Here is a 26,390-nt window from a genome sequence, read left to right on the forward strand (position 1 = left end):
TAAAATTTTTCTTTTCTTTTCTTTCTTTCTTTCTTTCTTTCTTTTTTTTCGGAGACAGGGTTTCTCTGTGTAACATTCTTAGCTGTCCTGGAACTTGGAAGTAGCAGTTGTAGACCAGGCTGGCCTCGAATTCACAGAGATCTGTCTGCCTCTGCTTCTCAAGTGCTGGATTAATGGTGTGCACCACCACCATCCACTAGAATTTTTATATATAAAAAGGCCCTGCTTCAAAAACAAATCTGTTTGTTATTCCTACCTACACTGAGAATCTGTTAATCTGTCTTCGGCTACCTTTCATTCCTATGGATAATTTTCACTTTCAGAATAGATTTGAACCTACAGGAACAGCAATTGCAACAATAATACATAGTTTCATAGGTAAGTTTTTATACTTTACTACGTGCTGTGGGAACTCCTTTAGCCTCTTACCTCCCCCCACCCATGCACCAAAAGCATTGCAGGTATTGTGAGAAAAGCAGAGATTTGATATTCTTTCTTAATCTATTTAATTTCTAGTTACTTGGGTGTCTCTCACTTGTCAGGACGGTTGCTTCCATACCCTTATTACCCTGTTGCTACTTGTGGGGGCCAGCCATGATAATCTAAGTCTGGGCAGGTCACCCAACCATTATCACCTGAGACTCAACCATTGATAAATTTAAACAAGAGTCCTGAGTCTCAGTAGTTTACCCTGAAGCAATACCTGGTAGCAGGAAAACACCACAAACTGAGGTTACCCAACACCGGGACACCTGTAGACAAATGTCAGCCAATCAGGGGTCCTGAACCTCAGAGACCCCTCACACCCACCTTTACTACTGTGTAAACCCAGTTCTAATTGAGCTCGGGGCTCTCTGGTTATTCCAATACATTGGATTTGTAGAGAGACCGAGTTTGCAAACTTGATTATAATAAAGGCTCTTTGCTTTTACATATGGAACTCGGTCTCCTTTGTTGGCTTTTGTGGGGACCCCACGGATTTGGGCATAACACTAATTGGTCTGGATCTTCAGAAAAATCAATGTACTGAAAAAAGAAAGCAAATAGGATCAAATGAAAATGTTAAGGAATTGCTTAATTCCCAAATGAAAATAGACCCCCATCTATGAAAGTAATTGTGGAGAACCCCTAAATATCCATGTTTGCTAGGTCTTGTTGCTGAATTAACTTTCATCTTCATTAGTGTGCTAATATTAAGGTCACTTAAGGGAGGATATTTTATTTCTGAGGTGCACACTCAGGTCTGCACTTCACTTTTTAAAAACTCAGTGACAGTGAAACTGCATGGTTACATGGAGAGAAGTGAGTAAGACAGCAACTTTGGCAAAGCTGACACATTGAATTGAGGTGATGATTGTTATTCTATTGTGTTAAAAAAGGGGGCTTCGGCGACGTCTAGGTCACCTTTATCACAGTAAACATACCGACTAGAATTTGGATCCCTAGTGCCCATGTAAGTTTGGGCAAGCTCGAGGGCCCATGGTTCAGAAAACAGAGTTAGGGATCCTTTGGGCAAAATAAGAGGTGGGAGGAAAGGAGGAAGACTCTTGACTTGGCCTCTGGCCTCCACAGGCACCTGTATGCACACAAACGTGTGCCCACCTATGCAAACAAACACACACACACACACACACACACACACACACTAAAATAATAACGACAAAACAAAACAAATCTACTTAGGGTTGGAGAAATGTCTCTGCTGTTAAGAGTGCTTGCTCTTTCATGAGATCTAGTGTTTAGATCCCAGAACCAGAGAGAGAGAGAGAGAGAGAGAGAGAGAGAGAGAGAGAGACTACTAGTTCACTAATTTCCAAATGTTTCTAAAACAAACAAACAAAACAATTTGTTTTTCGTTTGTCCAACCCTTTCACTGTCTCTATAGTTTTCCTTTTAAAGCAAAAACCGCGTAGAGATTTGTCCCTCTGCCCTCACTGTAGATTGGTGGTTTCTCATTGGCTGATCTGCGTGACGCCATATTTCCGCGCTCTTGCGTTCTAACCTTGAGCGCGTGTTTGTGTTTCCAGCTTTGGGTGGCTGTCTCAGTACAGGCTGTAATCACCGATGGCTCAGCAGCCCCTGCGTCTGTGAGTTACCTTGCATCGGAAGACTCAGGAACCTAGCGGGGAAAGGAAAAGGCGAGAGAGGCGGTCGTAGAAGGGGGGGGGGGGGGGTTCCTTCCCTACACTGGGAAGGGAAGACGGAGGGGAGGTCGCTTGGCTGCTGGGAGCCGGAGTGGAGGCTTCCTGCTCTCCTTCTGTCGTTTTTCCACCCTAGTGTCTTCTGAGTCTCTCCGGGAGAGATAAAAACTTGCGGAGCCAGACTTCCTGTCTTTAGGCCTACCCTGCCTGCCACGAATCATCTCCCTTCCATTTCTCCCCTCGTGCCATTTATTGATTAGCCAAATAAATACTTGGAGACATCGGGTGCACTGATGGGTATTGACAGACAGGATAGTCGTTGCCCCTGTCCCGGCGTACTGTTGTGGCGTGGTCGGTTAGCGAAGACAAGACTTTATTCAGAAAGATGACTGAGTAGCGGTAGTGTGTCATGCATGGTGCCAAGCGTTGCACGAATGAGTTTCTGCCTTGATAGCTGAACAGGTGTCAACAAATGCGGAAAATGTAGGAAAAAGTTGACGGTTCTGGAGGATATATGATGATACTTGACATAATGGAGGGAATTAAGGCTTTCCTGAGAACGTGAAGATTTAACTCTGGTAAATATTGTCGTTATCCCAGAGAAGTCACCGAAATGTTTAAAAGCTCCTTAGCGTGATCCAATTTTCGTTGTGGAAAGTGATTCTGCTTGAAAGGTGGGAAACCAATCAGAGCCAAAGTAGAGGAAGCTAGGATTAGTTAGAATGATGGCAGAGGGAAAGTTTAGGAATTGATGGTTTATTGTACAGGTGCAGTCAGTAGGGCTTGGTGGTGTTTTGGTTGTGTGGAACTCTCACTGTAAGATCGCAGATTTCCATCTTAAATCATTGGGATCAGAAAACACTGTAAAAGGACTCACACCAGATAATGAATATTGAATGTGCCTCTCAGGAATTGTTAGTCAGTGGGGCTTGAAAAGATTTCTAGAGGTGCTTAGAGAATAAATCAGATTGCTTAATCATTATGGCAGAGTTTGTTCTGAAATGGCACATTTTGAGATTTTGAGAAAGAGTGCCCATGTCAGCTCACCAGGAAAGCTCCAGAGATTTACTCGGCCTTGGTGAATGGGAAAGGCTTTGAGGATGAGTGCAGAGGGGCTGTTAGGACAGAGAACTTTCTTAGAGAATAGCAGAGAAGAGAGTGATCTGTTGGCAGTTTGGAGAGAGTTCAGTTGGGAAAACTAAAAGAAAGCATTGGAAAGACAGGCTAGGACCTGAGGAAAACTTGCTACAAGAAATGGGTACCTTATAAGATATGAGGAAGGAGCATTAAACCAATGGCTGTATGTGGCATGAGAAAATGAATGGGTACCTTGTAAGACCTGAGGAAGGAGTGTTAAGCCAATGGCGGTATGTAGAATGAGCGAAGGTACTGGAGGGTCTGTAGCATCTGCCTTGGATCCCGAACCAGTTAACCAGGCTATTGGATTCTGCTTCTGCCACATCAAAACTCGGTTGCTTAGCCTTGTTTCCTTCCGTTCCTACTTCCCCTTCGTTTTCCTTCCTACTTCTTTCCTTAGTTTGTGTTCAGACTCTTAAGTTTCTCATCTGATTTTCCCTTCCTGTGTTCATCAGCCATTTTTCTTGTCTACACTTGGGTTGTAGCTAACTGTTCCTCTAGACCATCATTCACTGTTGTTAAAAGTATTGATGAAGCATGTACAATCATATCACTAAGTTGCTTGAAAGTGTTCATTGGTAGGAACAATAAACACCAGGGAGATATACTGAAAAACAATAGAAACTGTAGTATTTTGAATCAAAAGACATTAAGAAAATAAGGGCTGGTAAGATGGCTCAGTGGGTAGAGCACTTCCTGCCAAGCCCGATGCCCGGAGTGCATTCCCTGATGACACACATGGTGGGAGGAGAGAACTAACTCTCTGGTTCTCCTCTGACTTTCACATGAGTGCTGTGGCACACGTATGCCTTTCCCAATATAATACCTCTCCCAACATAAAAACAAACAACAAACAAAAACTATGTAAGTCAGAACTCAGGACAAGTCACTTGACAGCTTGGGGTAGTCCACCTCATCCTCCTCCGCTCTTGTCCTTTCCTCTTCCAGCTCCCTAGCACTAGGCTACCTCCTGTCATTGCTTCTTTCATACACAATTATGATGGGAGCTTCCTTATCTAAACTCTCTTAGACTACAGGAGCCTTCCTCCTGCTGTAATTCTAGTGTGTCATTGAACTTTGCATAGTGTAGTTGTTCAGTTTGTGTTCCCTGAACGATGAGCAGAGCTGTGTAGTGGGCACAGTGGTGGAAGTAAGAATAGAATGCTTAGGAAAAGTGTTTGGAGAAAAGACTTGCTTGGATTCAGATTAAATAAGGGACTTGTTGGTGATAAACCTACCCACAGGTCTTGGGAATGAGAAGGAGCTGGCTCAGTCTTGAAGAAGGAAGAGGTAAATTTTAGCTATGGTGAGTTGAGGTGTTGGTGAGATCTCCAGGAAGACCCACCTGGTGGCTAGTAAGAGCTGCAATGCGCCAACAGTAGAAGACACCTGCCGAGACTGTGCCACGTCTCTGTTCCAGAAGACAAGTACATGTGTGCCAAGCCTAGCAGGTCCTTGTGGTTCCTGAATTGCTATAATGTTTATCTCTCGTTTGCAGTTTGGCTTGTGGAGATGTTGAAGGAAAGTTTGATGTTTTATTCAATAGAGTTCGAACAATTCAGAAGAAAAGTGGGAATTTTGACGTAAGTTGACCATTCTTACTGGTACTTTACTACTCTAGTCAGACATCAAGGTGGGGGATCCTTTGTTAATTTCATTGTTGACTCTCCCTTTTGTTGTTAGGTTGAATTTATTTATTTATTTATAATATGAACTTAGTAACCGTGGACTAACGGACTGATGGGAAAAGAAGAACTATTTATTGTCCACTTTTTTACACTGATTGAATTTCAGTCTTGTTACTATCTTACTGTACCAAAAGCCAAACCAAAACAAGCAAACAAATTGAACAGAACCAGGCGGTTCTGACACATGGGTTTGGTAAGCACAGATCTACTTCATGAGTGTGTGCTATGGATTAAATCAGGTAACAGATGTGCAAATGCTTCACAAGAGAAAGAACTGGGAATGAATGTTGTGTATGGTTGCCAAGTAGATTTTGAGTCCTTAGACTACAGAAGAGTATTGTGGGCGTGGGGAGAATTTGTTCATTACGTTAAAGGTTAGTAAAAACAGTGGGAGGCAAATGTGGTGTTCTTAAGCTCCTCGTTTCTGAAGTCTAATATTTAAGTTTCATATTTCACAGAGGGATTCTTTAAATGTCTGTTTCAGTACCACTGTGTGTTCCAGGGAAGGAGGATAGAGAGGCGCTGGGAATCTTTGGAAAGCACTTTAGTTCTGCCTTCTCAAAGTTCATATTCCCCACTCTCTCCCCCAGCCCCCAACTTAGATTTGATTGTCAGTGCATCATAGTTTGATAATTCATAGGTTTATCAGTTAACTGTTCTTAAAGATGTTTTCAAATTCTACAAATCGAAGAATAAATACTTGGTTTGAGACTACTAAGTAGAGTAGTTAACTGATTATCACAGTGAATAATGTGCTGTTTAATTTATTGTTTTAATCTCATATATCTTTAAAAAACTCATTTTAGCTGCTGTTGTGTGTAGGAAATTTCTTTGGCTCTACCCAAGATGCTGAGTGGGAGGATTATAAGACTGGCAACAAGAAAGGTACAGAAATTATTTTTCTTTAATGTGTGATTTCTAACCAAATGTCAGGGGCTGTAGTTGTTGGGTTGCTTTTCACATATTAGTTGCTGAAGATTTCTCTCACGCATTGCCGAGCATAGCTGCTTTCAGATAGTTTCTCTCTTGCCCCTGGTGGCGCATGCTCATGGTGCTAACACTTGAAAGGCTAAGGTAGAAGTATCATAAATCCGGGACAGACCAGTTTGGCCTGCATGTCTAGACTGTTTAAACAAAGCAAAAATAACGAAGAGTAGTATGTCTTTCTTGAACTCTGCATTGAGCAGAAGAGGATGCATATGTGTAATCCATTTTCCCCCCACAATTTGAATTTTGTTCAGGTTCATTCTATCAAAAGAATACTCACTTAGATCGTCAAGAATTGAAAAGTGGAACTGGCATGCCCTTTCATTGTTTTCGAGCTTTTTCATGAAGTGCTTTTTAAAAAAAATATTTTTTCTTTATATCCAGAGAGCCAATTTCTTAGCTCACTTAAAAAAAAAAGATTTATTTATTTTTATGTACATTGATGTTTTGTCTGCATGTATATCTGTGGGAGGGTGCCAAATCGTCTGGAACCAGAGTTATAGACAGTTGTAAGCTACCATATCGGTGCTGGGAATTGAACCCGTGTCCTTTGTAAGAGCAAATAGTATTCTTAACTGTTGAACCATCTCTCCAGCCCTGTCAAGTGCTTTTATTAAAATATTATTAAATTTTATAAAATTATAAAATTTTATTAAAAGTACATTGACTGTGTACTTAAAGATGGTAATTCATCAGCCTAGTGATATAATTTAGTAAGTAGTCAAGCCACCAGGGTTAGATTAGGAATCCTCAGTGGTGAGCATGTGGATGGCTGTGGAAGGAACTCTTTACTCTCGTTGTGACTGTTTTACTAATGAGGAAACATTTCTGGAACGTCAGAGCAGATCCAGTAACCATATGGTGCCATGTCTGTTTCCCTCTTAGCTCCTATTCAGACATATGTGCTTGGTGCCAACAACCAGGAGACAGTACAGTATTTCCAGGATGCTGATGGGTGTGAATTAGCTGAAAATATCACTTACCTGGGTGAGTTAATATTTGTTGTTGGTAATGAATTTAGTAAAATATTTCCAGGGATTAGTCTCTCAGGAGAAGTTTTGACTGGATCCTTCTGCCATTACTGCTTGACAAAGTTAGGCGTTGGTTTTGTTTTTCCCTCTGGGGAAGGTTTTCCCTCTAAGTCTGCATCTGTATCCCTTTGGACAGTGATATTTCTTCCTCCTCAGTTTGCTATTCCCCTAATCTTGTGTTCTTGTAGCACTGTGCACGCTTCCTCCACCAACTGAGTGGTCAGTGCCTTGCTCACTGTGTGGAGAACTTGGGGCACACATCCCGTCTTTCCTTCAGGACTTGCTGCTGCACATATACCTTGCTTGCTGATTTAGCAAACTAGCTTTACTCTAGACTTTAGTCTAAGGCTTTGGCTACTTAAATTTTTAGTGATCCTCCTTGGGCTTTTTCATTCCTTTTGTCTCTTTTCCTAGTTCAGGGCCTCTCTAATTCTAAGTTAAAGCTGTTCATAGCCCCCTGCATTTCTTCAGTGTCAGGATAAAAGCAACTGTCAAGTTTTGCTATTGTTCTCTCTCCACCTTCTGCTGTTAGTTTACTGTGTCCTAGATCATTCATGTTACTGCTTTCTAAGCGCATCCTTCACATTTCTTTTGGTCTTGTATCTCTAGCTCCTGTATTTCCTTTGCTAGACGTGCCCCGCTTCAGCCTGCCATAGTTTGTCATCGCCTTCAGGCCTGCATCAAGTGTGGCCCTCACGGGAGCAATTTCAGCTTTCTCCAGTCACATGAAATCCTTTAGTCAGATTGTTGAGGGAAACTTTTTTCTTATATGGTTTAAAGTTTATTATATTATTTTTTTGCATTACTGGAGATTAAACCCAGGTCTCATACATTTGCTAAGTGTGTGCTCTGCCTCTGAATTGTTGCTATAGTCCCCATGCTTATTGATTTTAAATTTTTCATCATTATTAGTTATGTGTGTGTACATACATTTGCCTAATGCAAGTGTAATCAGAGGACACCTTTGGAGTTGCTTCTCTTCTCTCACCTTTATGTGCCTTCTAAAGATTGGACTCACGCTTTTAGACTTGCAGAACATCTTTCCTTGAGCCACCTCAAAAAAATAAGAATTAATTATTATTTTCTGTGTATGGGTGTATTGCCTATATAATATATGTGTATGTGTGTACTGTGTGTGTGCCTGGTGCTCTTGGAGATCTGGAACTAGAATTAGAGACTCTTGTACTATCATGTGGGTGTTAGGAACCACACCCACATGCTCTGAAAGAGCAGCAAGTACTCTTCGTGGCCGAGCCCTCTCCAGTCCTCTGCATAGTGGTTTTTAGCTGCTGTGAAGCAGACATTGTGAAACCTATTTGTTAGCGATATGGATGCAGGGCTGACTGGTACCATCAGTGTGTTTTTCTGGTTTGTATAAAGAACACTGTTGTATTTGCCAACCATTTTATTAGGCGAATTCCACTGAGCCACGTCTTTCAACAGTGATCTTGTTGGTGGGCCTGTGATAGCCCGAAACACTGCAGCTGTGTATAATTTGATAGTTCTTTCTCTCCAACATCCATTGGTATCAAATTTGGGGAGTTGGTACTATAAAGATAAAAAATAAAGCTGCCTACAGGGTCACGCTGTTGAGGAAATAGAGAGAGGGGAAGCAAGGAGATCATAGTAGCCCAGTTAAGAGGCTGTCATGGGGGGCAGGGGCAGGTAGGTGCTGGAGGACAGGTCAGTGTGCAGACACTGGCAGTTTCAGTCAGTGACCAGAAGCCACCACTTAAGAGCTGCTCAAACTTAATGGAATAGGAATATTGTCAGAACCACACAGTCTGGGCCCCTTGGAGCCAGGTGGGGCTGTAGGAGTCACACTCCTTCAGGTGTGTAGAGGGAGGAGAGCCGGGAGATGGAAGCATGGGGAGAGAGAGTAAGTGGCACATTTCCTTCACAGTTTTGACTAAAACTCATTCATTTTCCTTTGGACCCAGGTCGAAAAGGTGTCTTCACTGGAAGCTCGGGACTGCAGATTGCCTATCTCAGTGGGACAGAGTCCTTAGATGAGCCAGTCCCAAGTTACAGTTTTAGTCCCACGGATGTGTCTTCTTTGAGAACAATGCTGTGTTCGGCATCCCAGTTTAAGGGTGTTGATATCTTGCTCACGTCCCCGTGGCCCAAGTATGTGGGGAGCTTTGGGAATTCTTCTGTGAGTAGTGCTTGTTCAGTTGAAAATTTTAAAGCAAATTACACTGGTTTAAGTTGGACCTTTAAAGTTTTTCTCTTTATTTTGAATATTTTAACTCATAGTACTTTTTCCTAGAAGTGTTTTGTGAACACTTTCAAGATTCTAAAAGCTACATCTACTGACAAAAACAGAAGTTGATCCCATAAAAATATAATTTACAGATGAGATTTCTGAATCATAATTACAAGTGAATGGTTTTTGAAATTGTGTTTTCTGAAAGTAGCCTCCTTTTACCTTTTTCTTTATGCATTTTGCAAGTTTATTAATTCCCAGTGGGAAGATTTATAGCTACTGGCACCTCTCCAGTTGCATTTACTTACCCCTTTCCATTCCAAAATATTGGTTTTTGGCTATCAAAATATATTGTAAAATTGGGTCATTGTAACTCTCTGTCAGCAATGTAAATATCTACAGATGGGAAGAGCAAGGTGCTAAATATGAAATCTCTGGTAGCAATACTAGCATGGGATGCCCTGGAACCTACCTAAGTATTTACAGTCTTGAAAATGGGCTGCTACCAGTAAGCTATGATAGATAGACGTGGTCTAAGAGAGGCCCTGGAAAGGGTGTGTAAGGTCAGAAGCTCAGCTGAGCCTCAGTGGAGGGAAAGGCAAGACTGAATTTGAGAATAAGCTCTCCCAGTAGATTCGTCACTGAGTGATGTTCCAGGGTGGCCTTGTGTGCCAGTCCTTGCTGACTTAGCACTAAGTGTCCATGACCATAAAAGTCAGCCAGGAGGATGGTGAAAGGAAGAGAACCTAACATCTCCTTCTGCTGACCCGTGGTTACTCTGCTTCTATAAAGGAAGCCCCTTTTTTGGGGGAGAGCTAAAATCAGCAGGGGGGGAACTTTGGTCAAAGTTTATAAATAACCATATTAATTTTTTTGTTGTTTTTGTTTTGTTTGTTTTTTTGAGACAGAGTTTCTCTGTATAACAGCTCTTGCTGTCCTAGAACTCACTGTGTAAGCCAGGCTGGCCTCAAACTCACAGAGATCCACCTGCCTCTGCCTTTCAAGTGCTGGGATTAAAGGTGTCACCATGTCTGGCCCATATAAGATTTTATGGGAAAGAAAACGATGTAGTTAGCTAATCATTGTGATGCTACCGCTAAGTTCAAGGTCAGTCACCCACCTTTTAGCAAAAACTTGCAGAAGGAAAGCATTAGACAAAAGCTAGGAATGTTCTAGGAGCAAGTCCACGATAGCAAAATGTCTTTATTTGCAAGCTTCTGTTTGTTCTATTTTGTTTTATCTGAGACAGTCTCTGTGTATCCCAGGCTGTCCTGGAACCTGCTATGTAGACCAGCCTGGCCTTGGACTCACGGAGATCTGCCTGCCTTTCTCAGATACATAGGTACTCTTAAAAGCATATTTATGGAGACATAATTTATAGGCTGTAGGGAGAGACCTGTCTTCAGAAAGAGCTCTTAGTGAGTGTTTTAGAGGTCATCATGGAGGATTGCCTTGCCATGTGTCCACTGATTTCCAACAATTGTGCTCCTTCTGTAATTGTAATAGTCCAATACTTTTATGTGTTTGATTGCCCTTAGCTATGCAGTTCACTGCAAATCCTGCAGTCTACATTTGTGTCTGTGTATGGATTAGAAAGATATTTCAAAACGCTTTTTTGTTTCTTTGTATTTGTTCATAATTCCTGAGTCTGTGTTGATAATCAGGTTCCTATTTACTAGGGAGGAGTAGATACCAAAAAGTGTGGCTCAGCTTGGGTCTCCAGACTTGCCGCAAGCTTGAAACCAAGGTATCATTTTGCTGCTTTGGAAAAGTCATATTATGAGAGACTTCCATACCGGTGAGTAACATCTCAGGGGTCTTTTCTACAAACGAACTATCATCTTGTTCACTTTTAGCCATATATCTTGGTTCCTTCTAGTACTAAGGCACCAGAGCAAGTGATTGACTATTAGCTTCATTTTTGTTGTTGTGGTAAAATCTCATGGCCAAAAGCAACTTTAGTAAGAAAGGGTTTATTTCAGCTTATAGTTCCAGGGGAATACACCAGGCAGCAGGAGCAGGGAGCTGGCTGATCACATTTAATCTACACATAGGAAGCAGAGAAGGACAGACCAGGAAGTGGGCCAAGGCTCTAAACCTTCAAAGCTCGGGACATACTTCCTCCAACAAGGCTCCTCCACCCAAGGTTCCCCAAATAGCTCCACTAAGTGTTCAAAAACACATGAGTGTCTGGAGGACATTTCCCATGAGACACCACCCTCATAAGTCATTAATTTTCTCTCTGTTTCCTAATGAAATAAAAGAGGTTAGACTATGACCTTAGAAGTTTGGGGTCTACCATTACAGTGCTGGGTAATCACTGTCAATCCGTAGGTCCTGTTCTTGTTGTTGGTTTTGGTGGTTTGTTTTCTTCTTTTTCTTTGTTCATTAGTTTTTGTTTTGTATTATTTTTGAGACAGGGTCTCTCTATGTAGCCCTGGCTGTCCTAAAACTTAATATGTAGATCAGGCTGTCCTTGAACTCACAGAGATCCATGTGTCCCTGCTTCCTGAGTCCTGGATTAAAGGTGTGTGCCACCACCATCCAACTCATACTTTTAAACATAAGTTTTAGAGAAAATGTATAGTATTTATTTTTCTGAGTAGTTTCTCTTAACATATGATTTCTAGTTCAGTCCATTTCCTTGCAAATGTCATGCTTTCGTCTTTAGTTATGGCTGGAAATCCCGTTGTGTATGTGCACTGTTTTTAAAATCCACTCTTCTGTTGCACAGTCAGGTAGTTCTGCTGTCCCAAGTGAAGCGTGTAGCAGGAACTGCGGATGTGGGTGTGTGAATGGAAGCCGAGTGGCACTTCAGGGTCATTGGGTGGCTCTGCCTGGCCTGTGAGAGGCCTCCTCATGCTGCACCACTCACCTTCCCACCGGCAGCAGTCAAGGGCTCCCTTTGTCTGTCCCTCATTACTATCTGTAGTCTTGCTTAGGATGACATGAAAGAAGGAGGGGCTACTTGAGGGAAGGAAGAAAACCAGGGAAGGTGGTAAGGGGAAGGTCATGAATTAAAGCAAAGTATAAAGATTCATGTATGAAAATGCGATAATGAAACCTAATGCTTTGTAAAATAGAATAGAGTGACTGAGATCTGTTATCTTTCATATACATTTTAGAAACCATGTTGTTCTACAAGAAAGTGCACAGCATGCCACCCGCTTCATAGCACTGGCAAATGTTGGGAATCTGGAAAAGAAAAAGGTAAAGATTTGGGTGTTTGTTGGTTATGGTTCATCATCTGCTTGGGAAATGTTTTTCCTCTAGTTTGGCTTTCAGATCTTCTGGGCGTTCCCAGCAGCTTCAGCAACTCCTTTGTAAAGGCAGGTTTTCTTGAGTGCTTTGTAGGAGGTCTGGGAGAAGGGCCTGGCGCCCTGGGATATGGCAGATTAAGAGACTGTTGCTTTCCATCCACATCCATGTGGTTGCCTCTGTTGCTTTGTGCGTTTGCTCTTAGATGAAATGCTTGCTTGTTTCTAGCAGCTTCATTGAGCTGAAATAATAAAATCTCAGGAATATTCTTAAAGTTTGGTACAGTGGTGTACACCTTTAATTCCAGCACTTGGGAGGCAGTGACGGACAGATCACTGTGAGTGTGGGGCCAGCTTGGTCTACATAGTGAGTTCCAGGCCAGCCGAGGTTATAAAGTAAGACCCTGTCTCAAAACAACAGCATCAGCAAACAAAATGAAACGTGTGTGTGTGTGTGTGTGTGTGTGTATTAAGCCTTCCTTGGTTTTTGAATTATTAGTTATACCTGGAATCTAGAAAATAGTGCAGATGGGAAAAAAATAAATCAGTAAAGTAGGTGGTATGCTTCGCTTTTCTGGGAATGTTTTGCTAATGCTAAAAATTAGACTGCTGAGTGAGACAGCTAAAATCAAAAGCAGTCCAATGAGAAAATAGGCAGAATAACCTTCCTCTCTAGCCTTCATAGCATGTTATAACAGTGTTTAAAAGGTAAGTAGCCTCGTGTTCACTCTTCCTGTTTTAAGCTTTGCAGCCGTTCCTGGCAGGTGTAGACTAGTGTTATAAGCTGACCTTTCAGGCTGAGCAGTGCTCTGTGAGTCAGGCTCTCTCAGTCTCAGAGATGCCCAGAGATGCACAGTGCAGTGCATGTCTTAAGAGTCAAAAGTGCACAGTTTTAACTTGACAAGCGCTATTGGTCTCAAAATTTTGTTCCAGTCTATATCCTTACCAGCTGTGCATGTTTTCCTTTTCCCCTTTTCTATACTCCGAATAATACCGGGTTTTCCCCAATACAGTTAAATGGAAGGTAGGGTATCCTTATGGTGTTGTTTTATTTCCCATATTGTGTTGAGGCAAAGCATATATTCATGCCTAAAGTTTTCTATCTTATGCCATTAGCCCAAGATTTATAAAGTATATATGACTTATTCTCTTGTTTGCTGCTAGTCCCCAAGGAAATGTATCTGCATGTGTGTGAATTGTGTAGTGTCAGAGACGGAAGGTTTACCTTCTCCAGTTGGGTTGCTCATGAAGAACATGGAAAGGGAGTGTCATGATTCTGTTGTCCACATAAACAAAAGATGCAGTGACAGGAACAGAGTTTGTCTTCAAGGCTTACAAAACAAGTCCCCCTGAGCCTTGTAGTGAGGTTGTCATTGTTCCCCTTAGTGAAGGACCTAGTCTCTTTAAGGCTGGAGCTTTGATTTGTTGCTCATTACTGCGTGAGCCCTCATTAGTCATGGCAGAGGCCACCGGGATGGCATTTGCTACAGTTCTGTGTATTCTCAGAGCCACAAACAGGATTATGATTTTATTCATGTCGGAGGTGTTCTGTGAAATTGTCGTCATAAGCTGGGTTGATTATAGTGAGACAAACAGTATTTTCCCTAACTTTATGTTCTTTTTCTTCCCTGGAGTATCTTTATGCATTCAGTATTGTTCCGATGAAGCTAATGGCTGTAACAGAACTGGTGAAGCAGCCTCCAGACGTCACAGAGAATCCTTACCGAGAGTCTGGAAAGGAAGCAGCTGGAGGAAAGCAAATTCCTGCCCCTCAGGTGAATTCTTTTTGTGGGCTGGGATTCGGGGCCAGATTGTCCTCAAGTGTGCCTTTCCTGACCACAGTTTCATGTACCAAACAAGTTCAGTCTTAGACTTACAATGATTTTCCTCTTGGCAAATCATGATAATATTTAGAAAATCCTAATAGATTGTAATTAAGCTCAATTTTTAAATTGTATTTTGAGGTTAGCAGTTCAGTGTTGAGCCTTTGCCTAAGTTGATTCATATTGTTTTTCCTTGTCTTTAGTTGATTATTCTCAGTTTTCCAGGCAAAGGTCCATTGGTAGCAGAGATTATGATTTCTATAATGATTTTCTAGTAGAGAACTTTAAAGAACTTTCTCAGTAGCAGAACTTTAGAAATTAGCTTTTCCCCCACTAAAGCAAGGACAATCAGGTTTTCATGTTAGGATGCACAGTCTGCTTTCTTGGACTTCTCTGTCCACTCAAAACCACTTTCTGCCTCCTAATGGGGTCTTTGACCTTCTCGTCTCTTTCATTGAAGTTGGATCGGACTTGTTTCATGTCTGAAATTTTAGAACTCCGTGTCATTATTGGGAGAGAGGGGAAAATGCAATGGGTTCATACTGCTCTGATTTGGGGAAGAATTGCTCTATGCCTTGCATTGCAGAGGACGTAAATGTGCTGGTGGTTGGGTAAGGATGCTGGGATACAGGACTGGGAGTCGAGGCATCAGAATTGGAAAGATACTTCTCTTCCCCAGAGTAGGCAGGGCAGGGCTGAGAGGAAACGTGTGAGTGGAAGAAAAATTCCTTATTGTTTGGTGGTCTGTTACTGTGTAAAGGCCAGCTGAATAGCATGCTTTTCCCCATTGGCTTTTCCAGGAAGAATCTGCCTGTCAATTCTTCTTCGATTTGAATGAAAAGCAGGGAAGGAAACGGTCATCCACAGGCAAAGATAACAAGCCTCCTCAGGCCAAGCAGCCACGCAGGCCTCGTAAGTACTTTGGACTCCTTTGGGAGCAGTAACTTTTTTGGAGGGTGGAGGGTTGTTTGGAAAGTGGCATTGCTAAGAGCATCTTCTAGCAAAAAAAATTTTACGGAGCTATTAGGAGCAAAGTAAAAACAGAATACTATAAACAACCTGACTTTGAGGCTGTTTGAGACTCTTCCTATAAAAATACAGAGAAAGCTCCTTTTGTGTCTGTCAAACATGGTGATGCATGAGACTGACGTGAGTCATAAAATAATAGAATAATCAAACTGAGAGGAAGGACGGTCAGGCTAGCTTTCGTTGAGGTCCCCTCCCTCCCTCCCTCCCTCCCTCCCTCCCTCCCTTTCTTTCTTTTTAAAGATTTATTTATTTATTTATAATATATACAACATTCCTTCCATGTCTGCCTGCCTGCCAGAAGAGGGCACCAGATCTCATTACAGATGGCTGTGAGCCACCATGTGGTTGCTGGGAATTGAACTCAGGACCTCTGGAAGAGCAGTCAGTGCTCTTAACCTCTGAGCCATCTCTCCAGCCCCTGAGGTCCTCTTTCTTCCCTCTTACTTTAAAGAGTTGAATCTGAACTTAGGAAGGTAAACCTATGCTTATGTAGCTGGCTGATGTCATAGCTGGGACTAGAATTGGGGTGCTTGACAACCCCCACCGGGTCAGTGTTCTCTCATTGTAGCCTATTGCCCGTTGCATGCTGCTTTAGTCAGTATGTAATGTGTATGTATGTGTATGTATGTATGTGGATCATGTACCCGCAGATTATCAGTTCAGAAAGCTTCAAATAGTGGTTTAGTTTCATAGAAAATGGTGCCAGGCATTGGGTATTCAGTGCTTTGCAATCTTTGCAGTATGTATAGATCAGACAATGACGAACAACAGGGAATTCTCTATTTAAAATTTTTATTATTGTTGTTGTTGGAATGTGTGAGTGTGCATGCATGCCTGCTGTGGTATGTATGTGGAAGTGAGAAAACTCTCCTTCCACTATGGGTTTGGGTGTGGAACTCAAGTTGTCAGGTTTGTGTGGCAGGCACTGTTACCTATCAGGCCATCTTGCCAGCTACAAGGGTAAACTCTATAGGGTGAGGATTATGTCTGTTGTGATTGGGTCATAACAACAGTTGGCTTTCTTTCCTATGAAGCTCAGCCTCCAGGACCTTGTTGGTTTTGCCTTGCCAGCCCTGAAGTGGAAAAGCATTTGGTGGTCAACATTGGCACACATGTGAGTTACTTCCATAGATTGGTAGCAGAGAAGAAATGTCTATTACTTGTTTTTTTTACTAACTTCACATGGTGTATAATTTACTTATCAAATTTATTCTTTTCTTTTCCCTTCCTCCCTTCCTGTCTCCCTCTCTCTCTCTCTCTCTTTCTCTCTTTCCTTTCTTTTCCCCTTTCCCTCCCCTCCTCTCCCCTCTCCTCTTTAGGGTCTCTCTACATAGCACTGACTGTCCTGGAACTCACTGTGTAGATTAGGCTGGCCTCAAACTCACAGAGATCCTCCTGCCTCTTCCTCCAGGTGCTGGGATTAAAGGTGTGAGCCATCACACCCAGTAAATTTATTCATTTTAAGTGTATAATTCATTGATATTTTAGTAAACTTTTTAAATTATGTAACCATCACATAGTATAGGTTTAGATGCCAGGTGTGATGTACACACCTTTGTAGTAGGAGGCTACTTGTTTGTTTCCCTGCTCCCCAGATTCCCAGAATAATCACACAGAAACTATATTATTTAAATCACTGCTTGACCCTTTAGCTTTAGATTCTTATTGGCTAACTCTTACATCTTAATTTAACCCATTTTTATTAATCTGTGTATAGCCACGTGGCTGCGGCTTACCGGCTAAAGTTCCAGTGCATCTGTTCCCAGCTGACTCTGCCCTTCTCTCTTCCAGCATTCAGTTTAGTTTTCCTTGCCTACCTCTGTTCTGCCCTGCACAGGCCCAAGACAGTTTCTTTATTAATCAATGGTAATCACAGCATACTGAGAGGAATCCCACATCACCTTCCCATTTCTGTTTAAATAAAAAGGAGGGTTTTAACTTTAACGTATTAAAATTACATATAACAAAACAGGTGTCAAGCAAGAATTAGTTACAATATTTATATCTACTTTATCTTTTGTCATAACTAAGAAAAACTATAACTATATATTCTTCAACTCCATTAAAGACTCCAAAAGGATATAATATTACCTAAGTAAACAGGAAGTGTATTGTAAGTAACTTCCAAAACTCTAGAATTGGCAGAGACATCTCACTGCCTGAACAGTCACCCAGAGTTCTTCTGTAACATTGGGGCATCCATCTTCAGCCTACAGGCCCATATGGCAGACTTTTCCATGAAGCAGGAAATTTCAAAGACAGTTCTGCCTATATTGGCAGTTTGTCAGTCACTTTCTTCTGTGTCCTGCAGAATGTCTTGCAGTTCCAGCACTCTGGAGGCAGAGATAGGTAGATCTCTTGCGTTTAAGGCCAGTCTGCTCTATTTCATAGCAAGTTCCAGGACAGTCAGGCCACACAGACCCTTGTCTCAAAGAAAGAAAATATAAGACCAAATAGAGGTTTAGAACATTTCCATCAGTTCAGTAAAATTTTTTAGACCTTTATAGTAATCTCAGTTTCCATCTTCAGCCTTGGCCACTTCTTGTGTCTTTTTAGGGTTGTGGGGTTTAGACATTTCTTTGAACTGAAATCATATAATAATGCTTTTTGTGTCTGACTTCTTTGACTAGCATAAAAGAATCTTAAGTTTCATTCATATTGTATTTCATGTATAAATGTCTCATTCCTTTTTATTGCCAGTTAGTGTCGTATATAGATGTATTGTTTTTGTCTATTTACTTATCACTTGATAGACATTTAGTTTGTTAGCATTTTATAGCTCTCAGGAACAATGTAATATTTGCATGTGTTTATACATGGAAAACATAAAACCATATGTTATTATTTTGGCAAATTTGTGTTTAAATTTAAAAGTTTTTTTTTTTTGTTTTCAAGACAGGGTTTCTCTGTTTAGTTCTAGCTCTCCTGGAACTCACTGTATAGACCAGGCTGGCCTCTAACTCACAGAGATCTGCCTGCCTCTGCCTCCTGAGTGCTGGGATTAAAGTGCCACTACCACTCAGCTGATATTTTGTTCTTAATCATGTGTATGTGTGTGTTTGTTGGTATATGTACATCTAAGTGTACGTGCCTGAGGATTCAGGCCTTGAATCCCCTGCAGCTGGAACTATAGGAAGTTGTGAGCCCCTATCATGGATGCTGGGAACTGAACTTTGGTCCTCTGCAAGAGCAGTATGTGCTCTTAACTGCTGAGCTTTCTCTCCAGGTCTGTTTTAACTTTTTAAGAAATTGTCAAGCTGATTTTCAAAATGACATTATTTTATGCTCCCACCAGCAACATTATGAGAGTTTTGGCTTTTCCATATTCTCATTAATATTGTTCAAAGTCTTTCCCCTTCTTTCTTGATAGTGTTGGAGACTGAACCCAGGGTCTTGTGCATGTTCGGCAAGAACTCTGCTATTGAGATACATCTTTAACACATTTTCTGCCTTTTTGATTATAGATGGTATAGTTTTATGGAAGCAGTTTCACAAGATTCATACGAGATGAGTTTTCTGTGTATTTCTTAGATTCATCTATGTTTCTTGGAGTATTGAGTTGATTTTCTTAATTTCTGACTGTTTTAAATATTTTTATTTTATTTTATTTTATTTTTTTTAAAAAAGAAAACAAACTAACATTTTTCATTATACATAACAATCCAAGTTCCCCCTCCTTCCCTTTCTCCCATCCCCTCCACTTACCCCCCCCCCCGCCCTGTTGTTTTAAATACTTCTCACTGTTTTCCCTACTTTAAATATTGAGTAGAGAAGGGAATCATGTGTTGCTTATATATATTTAATAGATTTAAAATGTTGATATTGTTAACCCAATGTTGTGGCTCATGCCTGTAATACTAGCACTCAGGAGACTGAGGCAGGAGGATTGTTACAAATTCAAGTCACCTGGACTACATAATGAGCTCTAGGTTAGACTGGATTTCAGAGTGAGGCTTTATCTAAAAAATACAACAAAACTACTAGGAAATGAAGTTCATTAAGCATAAGAAAGACTAAAGTGATAAATTCAATTTAGTAGTCAAGGATTTTATTACTCAGGGTTCTCTAGAGTAAGAACTTATAGGATGAATCTCTCTGTCTCTGTATGTGTGCATATATATAAATATATGAGTATATTATACACACAAACATGGTATTTATTAGAATGACTTTCAGGCTGTGGTCCAGCTAATCCAACAATGGCTGACTATGAATGGAATGTCCAGGAATCCACTAGTTGTTCAGTACGTGAGGCAGGATGTCTCAGCTGATCCTCAGTGTATGCTGGAGTACTGAAGAAGTAGGCTCTAATGCCAGTGGAGGAAGGAATGGACTTGCTAGCAAGGGGAGAGCAAGCAGGCAAAGAGTAAAAGCTGCCTTCTTCCATGTCCTTTAGGCTTCCCGCAGACGGTATGGACCAGATTAGAGGTGGGTTTTTCCAGCTCCAAATATCTAGATTAAAGATCTAGATTAAAGGTGTGTCTTCCTAGCTCAAATCCGGATTAGAAGTAGATCTTCTCACTTCAAATTAAGCATAAATCTGCACTGGTATGACCCTCATTTTTGGGTTTTAGTTAATTCCAGATGTAGTAAAGTTGACAATCAAGCCATCACAAGTGTGTAGCTTTGTAGCTGTATACCATGCCTGATGTATCTAGGATAATGATTTTAGTCACATGATTGGAGCACCTTGGATCAGTCTGTAGAGCTGATAATCCTGAGTATGGTGACTAGGCTAGACAAATCCCCGTTGAACATCACAGGTCTCAGGGAAGTCATTCAGTTTCACATTTCTCAGATCCTCTTCCTCAGGGGCCTTACTAGAGATTAAATATTCAGGCTCTGTAAAGATAATTGCCTTTTCCTTTTACTTACAGTGAAGCCCGTTTAATCACCAGAGTTTTAATTGCACTCCAGGCCCCACGACTAGAACTGGATGTTCCCTAAGGCTTGCTTAATGTGTAATGCTTCTGCAGACAGGTGGTGTTCATCTGTTTTTCACTGGTTTCTTCCTGTTTTGGTTTCTAACGGTGACAATCTGAAAGCTTCTTTCTTTGTGGCCTCCTGTAGAACAGCTGGAGCCTCACTTTGAGTTTTCAGTTCTCAGACTGAGGCGGCACTTTTCTTATTTATGTTTTGCATCTTAATGGTTGGCACTGCCTAGGGAGGTGTCTGGAGTCAAGGTCTGTGACACGCACAGCACAGTTGGCCCTGGAGCCTGTGGATGAAGGCTGCGAACAAGCTTGAAGAGCTTCTAGGTGTGCCCTTTAGATCAGCTTTGGGCTTCCCCGCCTCATGGCATTACTTTATGCCGTTCTCTCTCTCACACGGCATGTAGTGAGGCAGCCTTCAAACTGCCTATGTGATTCTTCTGTAGTGCTACCTCGCCCTGGCTAAAGGAGGGTTATGTGATGACCACGTCCTCATCCTGCCTATTGGGCACTACCAGTCAGTTGTCGAGCTTTCGGCAGAGGTGGTGGAAGAAGTGGAGAAGTATAAGGCTACTCTGAAACGCTTCTTTAAGAGTCGGGGGAAGCGCTGTGTTCTTTTTGAAAGAAATTATAGGAGCCATCACCTCCAGCTTCAGGTAGGTGTTTTCTGCCCAGGAACTTGGATATCACTTTGGGGACCTTGAGACTGATAAATATCAAAATAGTTCTGACCTCAGTGTTGAATTTTAATGTAATACTTAGAGCATTTAATCTTACTTTCATGATAATACTCAAATAGCGTTAGAGGGCTAGGAGTATCTGCTGATAATCCCAGAGATTTCATGGGGAAGGTCATGCTGGGGTCAGTGACTAGCAGCATGTGTCTGTTTAGAAAGAGTGGGTAGTTAAAACAGGTTCCATGGCAGATAGAGAAATGGGTCGTGATGTTAAGACATGGATATTTTGTGTGGAAGTCCAGCATGCATGAAGGCTTAGAGGTAGGAAAATAGTTTCCAGCTAGCATGGGTGTAGTCTGCTAGAAGTTGAGTGATTTGTGTCTTTGGTGGTAGCGTCTTCCTGGCACATCTGCTAAGTATTCAGATGGGCCTGACTCTGCCACGTACATTATGCAGGAGCCGGCAGAGTCTTAGGGACAAAGAGTCTCTCTTGAGAGTTTTCTGTTGACAGATTGGCTCCCATAAGTGACTGGCTCTCATAAGTTTAAGTCCTACAGCCAGGCCGATGGAGGCTGTTTGGCCTGAGGAGAATCTCTACTGAGGGGTGGCTCTCCACCCCAGTGATGGATTTGCTCCTCCTCTAAGACTTTAAAGACATCTTCTTTGGAATCAGTTCATAGAGTTTCTTCTTTTTCTCCCACACCAACCCAGGTCATTCCTGTGCCCCTCAGCTGCTGTGTTACAGATGACATTAAAGATGCCTTTATTACCCAGGCACAGGAGCAACAGATAGAGCTGTTGGAAATTCCAGAGCACTCAGACATCAAGCAGGTGAAGCAGGAAGGGTTGGTGATGTTCAGGGAGGAGTTAAGATCTGGGTTTTGACAAGGTGAATCAGAGGTACTGTCAAGCTATTCCAAAAATACTAAATAATAGGGTCATTTGGTACTAGAATGCAGGATGTTGACAAGTCTAGAGGTGAAGACATCACTATAACAAAGTCTTAGTGCTTTCCTGGGAAGAATAAGAAGTTAGACATTTCATGGGGTTGGGAAGATGGCTCGGTGCGGACTTAAGTTTGATCTCCAGCAGCCTTGTTAAGGTCAAGTGCTGGGACAGGTGCCTGTGATCCAAGCTCCGAGGAGGTAGAGACAAACTGAAAGGGTCCAGGGTCAAAAAACATAAGGTGGAGAGCACTGAAAAAGTCACCCAGTGTCATTTGGCCTCCACAGGCAGTGGATACACCTACATGTGTAATCACAGACATGAGAATAGGCACACATTTATAAATACACATGAATTAAATAAGCAAAGAAATTAGACACCTGCTAAAATGGGAATTTTGAAGGATGGGTCCCACTGGGAATATATTGGCTTTTTAAACTCTAGCTCCTATACTGTCCCACTTTTTTTTTTAATTTCTAGATTAAATTCTTTGCTAAATCAAAGTTTGCAGAAGAGGGAGCTTTTTAAATTTGATCTTCTTTGTCTTTATACAACTCTTTTTACTTCAGATTGCACAGCCAGGAGCCGCATACTTTTATGTTGAACTTGACACCGGAGAAAAGCTTTTCCACAGAATTAAAAAGAATTTTCCTTTGCAGTTTGGAAGGTTTGTATGTTTTTACTCTATTTGGTATATTTCATTAGAGCTATAATAAACACGGTGATGGACTGCATGGGTAATCAATGAAAAGTCAACTAGGGAATGGTCCCCAAGAAGCTTATGGTTTTAGAGCAGATCAGTAATACAGTCCTGTGATGGAGAATTTGAACAGTACCATGATTAAATTTTGAGGAACATTGTACTTTAGAAACTCAGAGAAGGATGGACCATGAAAGGCCTGTAAGTGATGGTTTAAGAGATGGACCATAGAGGGAAAAGACGGGATGAGAGCACCTTGTCAGAATAAAGTGCTACTATTGAGCATTCGCTGGGTCAGACACTGTGGGAACTTCACGTGCATTATCTCATCTAACCTAGTTCTGCTGGTTATATACCGTCAGCCCAGTTGCTCGCCTGAGTGATGGTCTGGAGCAGCGCTCAGCAGAACTTCATACAGATATGGACATGCTCTATAAAGTTGCACTAGCACCATAATCACAAGTTACATGTTGCTCTTGGATACTTGAAAATGGGACTGAGGACCCAGTGAGATGCTAAGCCACATGACTTAGTTTGATCTTTGGAACCTAATGTAGGAGATAACTGACTTCTACCCATGTGTTCTCTGACCACACAGGTGCCATGGCACGCATGAATCCACACAAATAAATATACATAGTAAAAAAATTGAAAATGGAACTGAAGAACTGAATTCTTAATTTTATTTAATTAAATAGAGCTTAAATTTAAATGGCCACATCTGGCTAGTGGTTACTCTATTGGGTGTAGTATGCCCGTGGTCACACAGTTGAAGGTTCAAACCTCATTCTGGTGAAGGTTTGGTGAAAGACCAAGATGAGAGAGGTCTTTAACCTTGCTGTTCTGCATTGTTCTAAAAGCCTGTGTAGAGGGAAGTAGAAAATGCACACAGTGGTGATCTCCAGCCATTCCCAATGGTTTCAGCTGGGCTTCCAATAAGCGTTCAGCCATTCTTAGACTAGTTTGGAAAGCCTCCAAGAGATTGCCCCATTGGATAAGTCTAGAAAATAGAGGGTTTTTTTTTCAAACAGATAATTGATAAATGAGAATATGTTAAATGCTCTAAATATGTGGTTTAATCTTCTTGTTGCCTTTGCAACAGATGTAGGTAGGCACAGTGGGGACGTACATAAAGCATATGCGAGTACACGCAACCGTGTACAGTTGGCACAGTGGTTTGTGATCATGGGAGTTGTTTATGTTTTCAACCCTGAAAGTTTTTTATAATACTAATATAATTGATACGTTTTATACTTAATAGGGAAAGTGATTCTATCTTCATTTCACACTATGAAGAAACATGCTCAAGGTTTGAGCTTAGAACCTTTGTCTTTCAGAGGACCGCTGTGATTCATTTTCACCTCTTTATTGTATCTTCAAAGTTGAAATGAGCCAAATAGATTTTTCTACTATAGTAAAATAAGTTAAAAGTAAAAATATAAACCGTTAGAAATTAGAAGCTGTGTGTATATGTATCTGTGTAAATGGTTTTCTTCACATCGAACTTCTCTTGGTGTACTCATACAATGTGAGTCACCTAGAAGTATAGGCAGAGGGATTTTAAGTCAGAATGGGCATGACGTGACTCTGAACCATGCCCTCAGCAAACTGTCTCGTCAGACTGCCAGAACTATAGTAAGATGAGACAGAACAGCTGCTGGGAACATGCTTTGGTGTGTGGCTTCTGTCCTGTAGCAAGTCCTATTTGGAGCCCTCCTGTAGTGAGCCTTAGATCAAGGGTTAACCAAGTAGCAGAGCTTGGAATGAAATTCGGTCTGATTTTTCTGATGCCTTTTGTCTACTTTGTATGTGGTGTTCCTACCCTGAGTACTAAAACTGTAGTTTTGAGTTGTTCCAGGGAAGGAGAAATAAATGGGGTAGGAGAGGTCACTTAATATGGCAGTGATTTTAATAGAGAAGAAGGCAGAAATGTCAGTCAGGTCCGGAGAGCAGTGTAAGGAGTAAGAAGTCTACGTACTCCTTAGAGGCTACCGAGGAGAGCCGGCTGGAGAGGAACAAGGGACTGGGTGGGTTTCAGTTGCTATTCACATTTTCCTTCGTGTTCTCTTTGCAGGGAGGTACTGGCCAGTGAAGCCATTCTCAATGTTCCTGACAAGGCTGACTGGAGGCAGTGTCAGATCAGTAAGGAAGAGGAGGAGACCCTGGCTCGCCGCTTCCGGAAAGACTTTGAACCTTTTGACTTCACTCTGGATGACTAGGCAAAGAGAAGGACACTTTATGAACTTCACAGGAAATTCTTACATCCTCTTTTTAGAATGAAGCTACAGAGTCTCCCATGGGGACTGCCTCCCTGCCTCTTCCATATTTGCCCATGGAACCTGCCTGCAGCAAGAGGCTTAGGGTGGACTTTTTTCTTTTCTTTTTCTTTTTTAAAGAAGTCATTCTGAGATGCAATTGTATGTGAAAAGAATGTCTGCTCCATATTTCTCAGAACAGCTGTGTTTGTCCACATCTTCACAGACTTTTAACCTTTTGAGGTTGGGTGTGGTTGCTCATGTCTGTAATCTCAGAAAGTAAGTTGTGGCAGAAGAATTGATGTGAACTACGGCTAGTTTGGCCTACATAGTTCCAAGCCAGTCTGGGCTATGGTGTGAGACACATCTTTGTCCCCGCCCCCTCCCAAAAAAGCAAAAATAACCTTCCCTAAATCTTGTAAGTGATAAAAAGGGAATGCTTTTTTAACAAATGTCTTATGTTGCTTATCACCCTGAAGTGAAATTCTGTGTGTGTGTAATGGAGACCAGAGCTTTATGCCTAGCAGTTATCCCGGAGTAGCACAGGCAGCTCAGTCTGTGTGGGGCCGAGAAAACTGTGGCCTTCCTTTGCTGTTGCTTTTTCACGGTGTCGCCTTTACATAAGAGAATCCATCTCTCAGATATTTAACTCGGATATGCTGGGAATTTTTCTAAGTTCCAAGAGTCAGTGAATGCCCCAGCATGGTACTGATTTGTTTATGGTCTAATTGGGAAAGGAAGTGGCAGATTTAAGAAAATGAGTTTTTCTTTGAATGTGTTTTGGGTGTTTAACATACCTGAGTTACCCAATAGATGTGCCCAGATTGCCATTAGGTACTTCTAAAACTCAAGCAGATCGGGATTGGTGACAGGACTTAAAATGCATCTTAGATGGTTAAGATAGCTGAGTTATCTAACAGATGTGTCCAGAGTGCTGTTAGATACATCTCAGACTCATTGGTGATAGGGCTTTAGGGATCATCAGGGCATAGACCATGATGAAATTACAAATAAAATAGGGCCGGTACAGTCCCATTCTACAGATGTTTAAGGACCAGTGGTGCTGTGAAGAGTAGGTCCGTGGAGCAGGAGCAGTGTGGCCATGGGAGAATGCTGCAGATCTGAAGCCAGAAGAAAATAATTGTTCTTCTTTAGTGGCCACTTAAGGCCCAGATACACTTTCACTGAGTTCTCACAAAAATTTCTTGACCTCCATTTCGCATATTAAAAAACAAAACAACATTGAAAAACAAACCAGTCTTGGAAACCTGAAGATTGTGAAGCCTGAGATAAACCATTCTACAAATACAAATAATAAAAGGCCTGGTCTTTACTCTTAGCACTCAGCAGGCAGATCTCTGTGAGTTTGAGGTCTGAGCTACATAGTGAGTTCCAGGTCAGACATGGCTATATAGACCCTGTCTCAAAAAAGAAAAAAAAAAAAGAATTCAATAAATTTTGAGTTGTGTTTTAAGAATAGAATATTTAAAAAGTGAAGTAACTGTAGAAACCAACTTGGGTCGCCTGCTTAACACTATCCTGGCTGTAGTTTTTAGTATGTCATAATAAAATTAGGTCCCTCC

General features: G+C 41.5%; 1 protein-coding gene and 1 non-coding gene across 4 annotated transcripts; both read left to right on the forward strand.

Annotated features, from left to right (window-relative positions):
• The first annotated feature begins 1,989 nt into the window (after nt 1-1,989).
• Nucleotides 1,990-26,351, forward strand: Cwf19l1 (CWF19 like cell cycle control factor 1). 3 transcript variants are annotated; one of them, XM_041661742.1, is made up of 14 exons: nt 1,990-2,087; nt 4,777-4,861; nt 5,773-5,851; nt 6,839-6,940; nt 8,925-9,139; nt 10,870-10,988; nt 12,316-12,400; nt 14,082-14,222; nt 15,071-15,182; nt 16,334-16,413; nt 20,677-20,886; nt 21,619-21,738; nt 22,422-22,519; nt 24,627-26,351. In XM_041661742.1, exons 1-14 carry the CDS (start codon nt 2,065-2,067, stop codon nt 24,769-24,771), a joined length of 1,614 nt encoding a protein of 537 aa, XP_041517676.1. In that variant the 5' UTR covers nt 1,990-2,064; the 3' UTR covers nt 24,772-26,351. The 3 variants fall into 3 exon arrangements, with proteins under 3 accessions (XP_041517676.1, XP_041517677.1, XP_041517678.1); XM_041661743.1 differs by lacking the exon at nt 1,990-2,087 and having other exon boundaries at nt 5,789-5,851; nt 24,627-26,349; XM_041661744.1 differs by lacking the exons at nt 1,990-2,087; nt 4,777-4,861; nt 5,773-5,851; ... (1 more) ...; nt 8,925-9,139; nt 10,870-10,988 and adding an exon at nt 12,170-12,188 and having other exon boundaries at nt 24,627-26,348.
• On the forward strand, nt 21,290-21,434 carry LOC121454847. Its single transcript, XR_005975361.1, has one exon. It is a non-coding gene; the product is annotated as a small nucleolar RNA SNORA12 (small nucleolar RNA).
• Nucleotides 26,352-26,390: the final 39 nt, after the last annotated feature.

Source organism: Microtus oregoni, unplaced genomic scaffold (genome assembly GCF_018167655.1).
Source record: "Microtus oregoni isolate MIOR12 unplaced genomic scaffold, Mior012 000012F_ref0000307, whole genome shotgun sequence".
In the NCBI taxonomy this organism is placed as follows: domain Eukaryota; kingdom Metazoa; phylum Chordata; class Mammalia; order Rodentia; family Cricetidae; genus Microtus; species Microtus oregoni.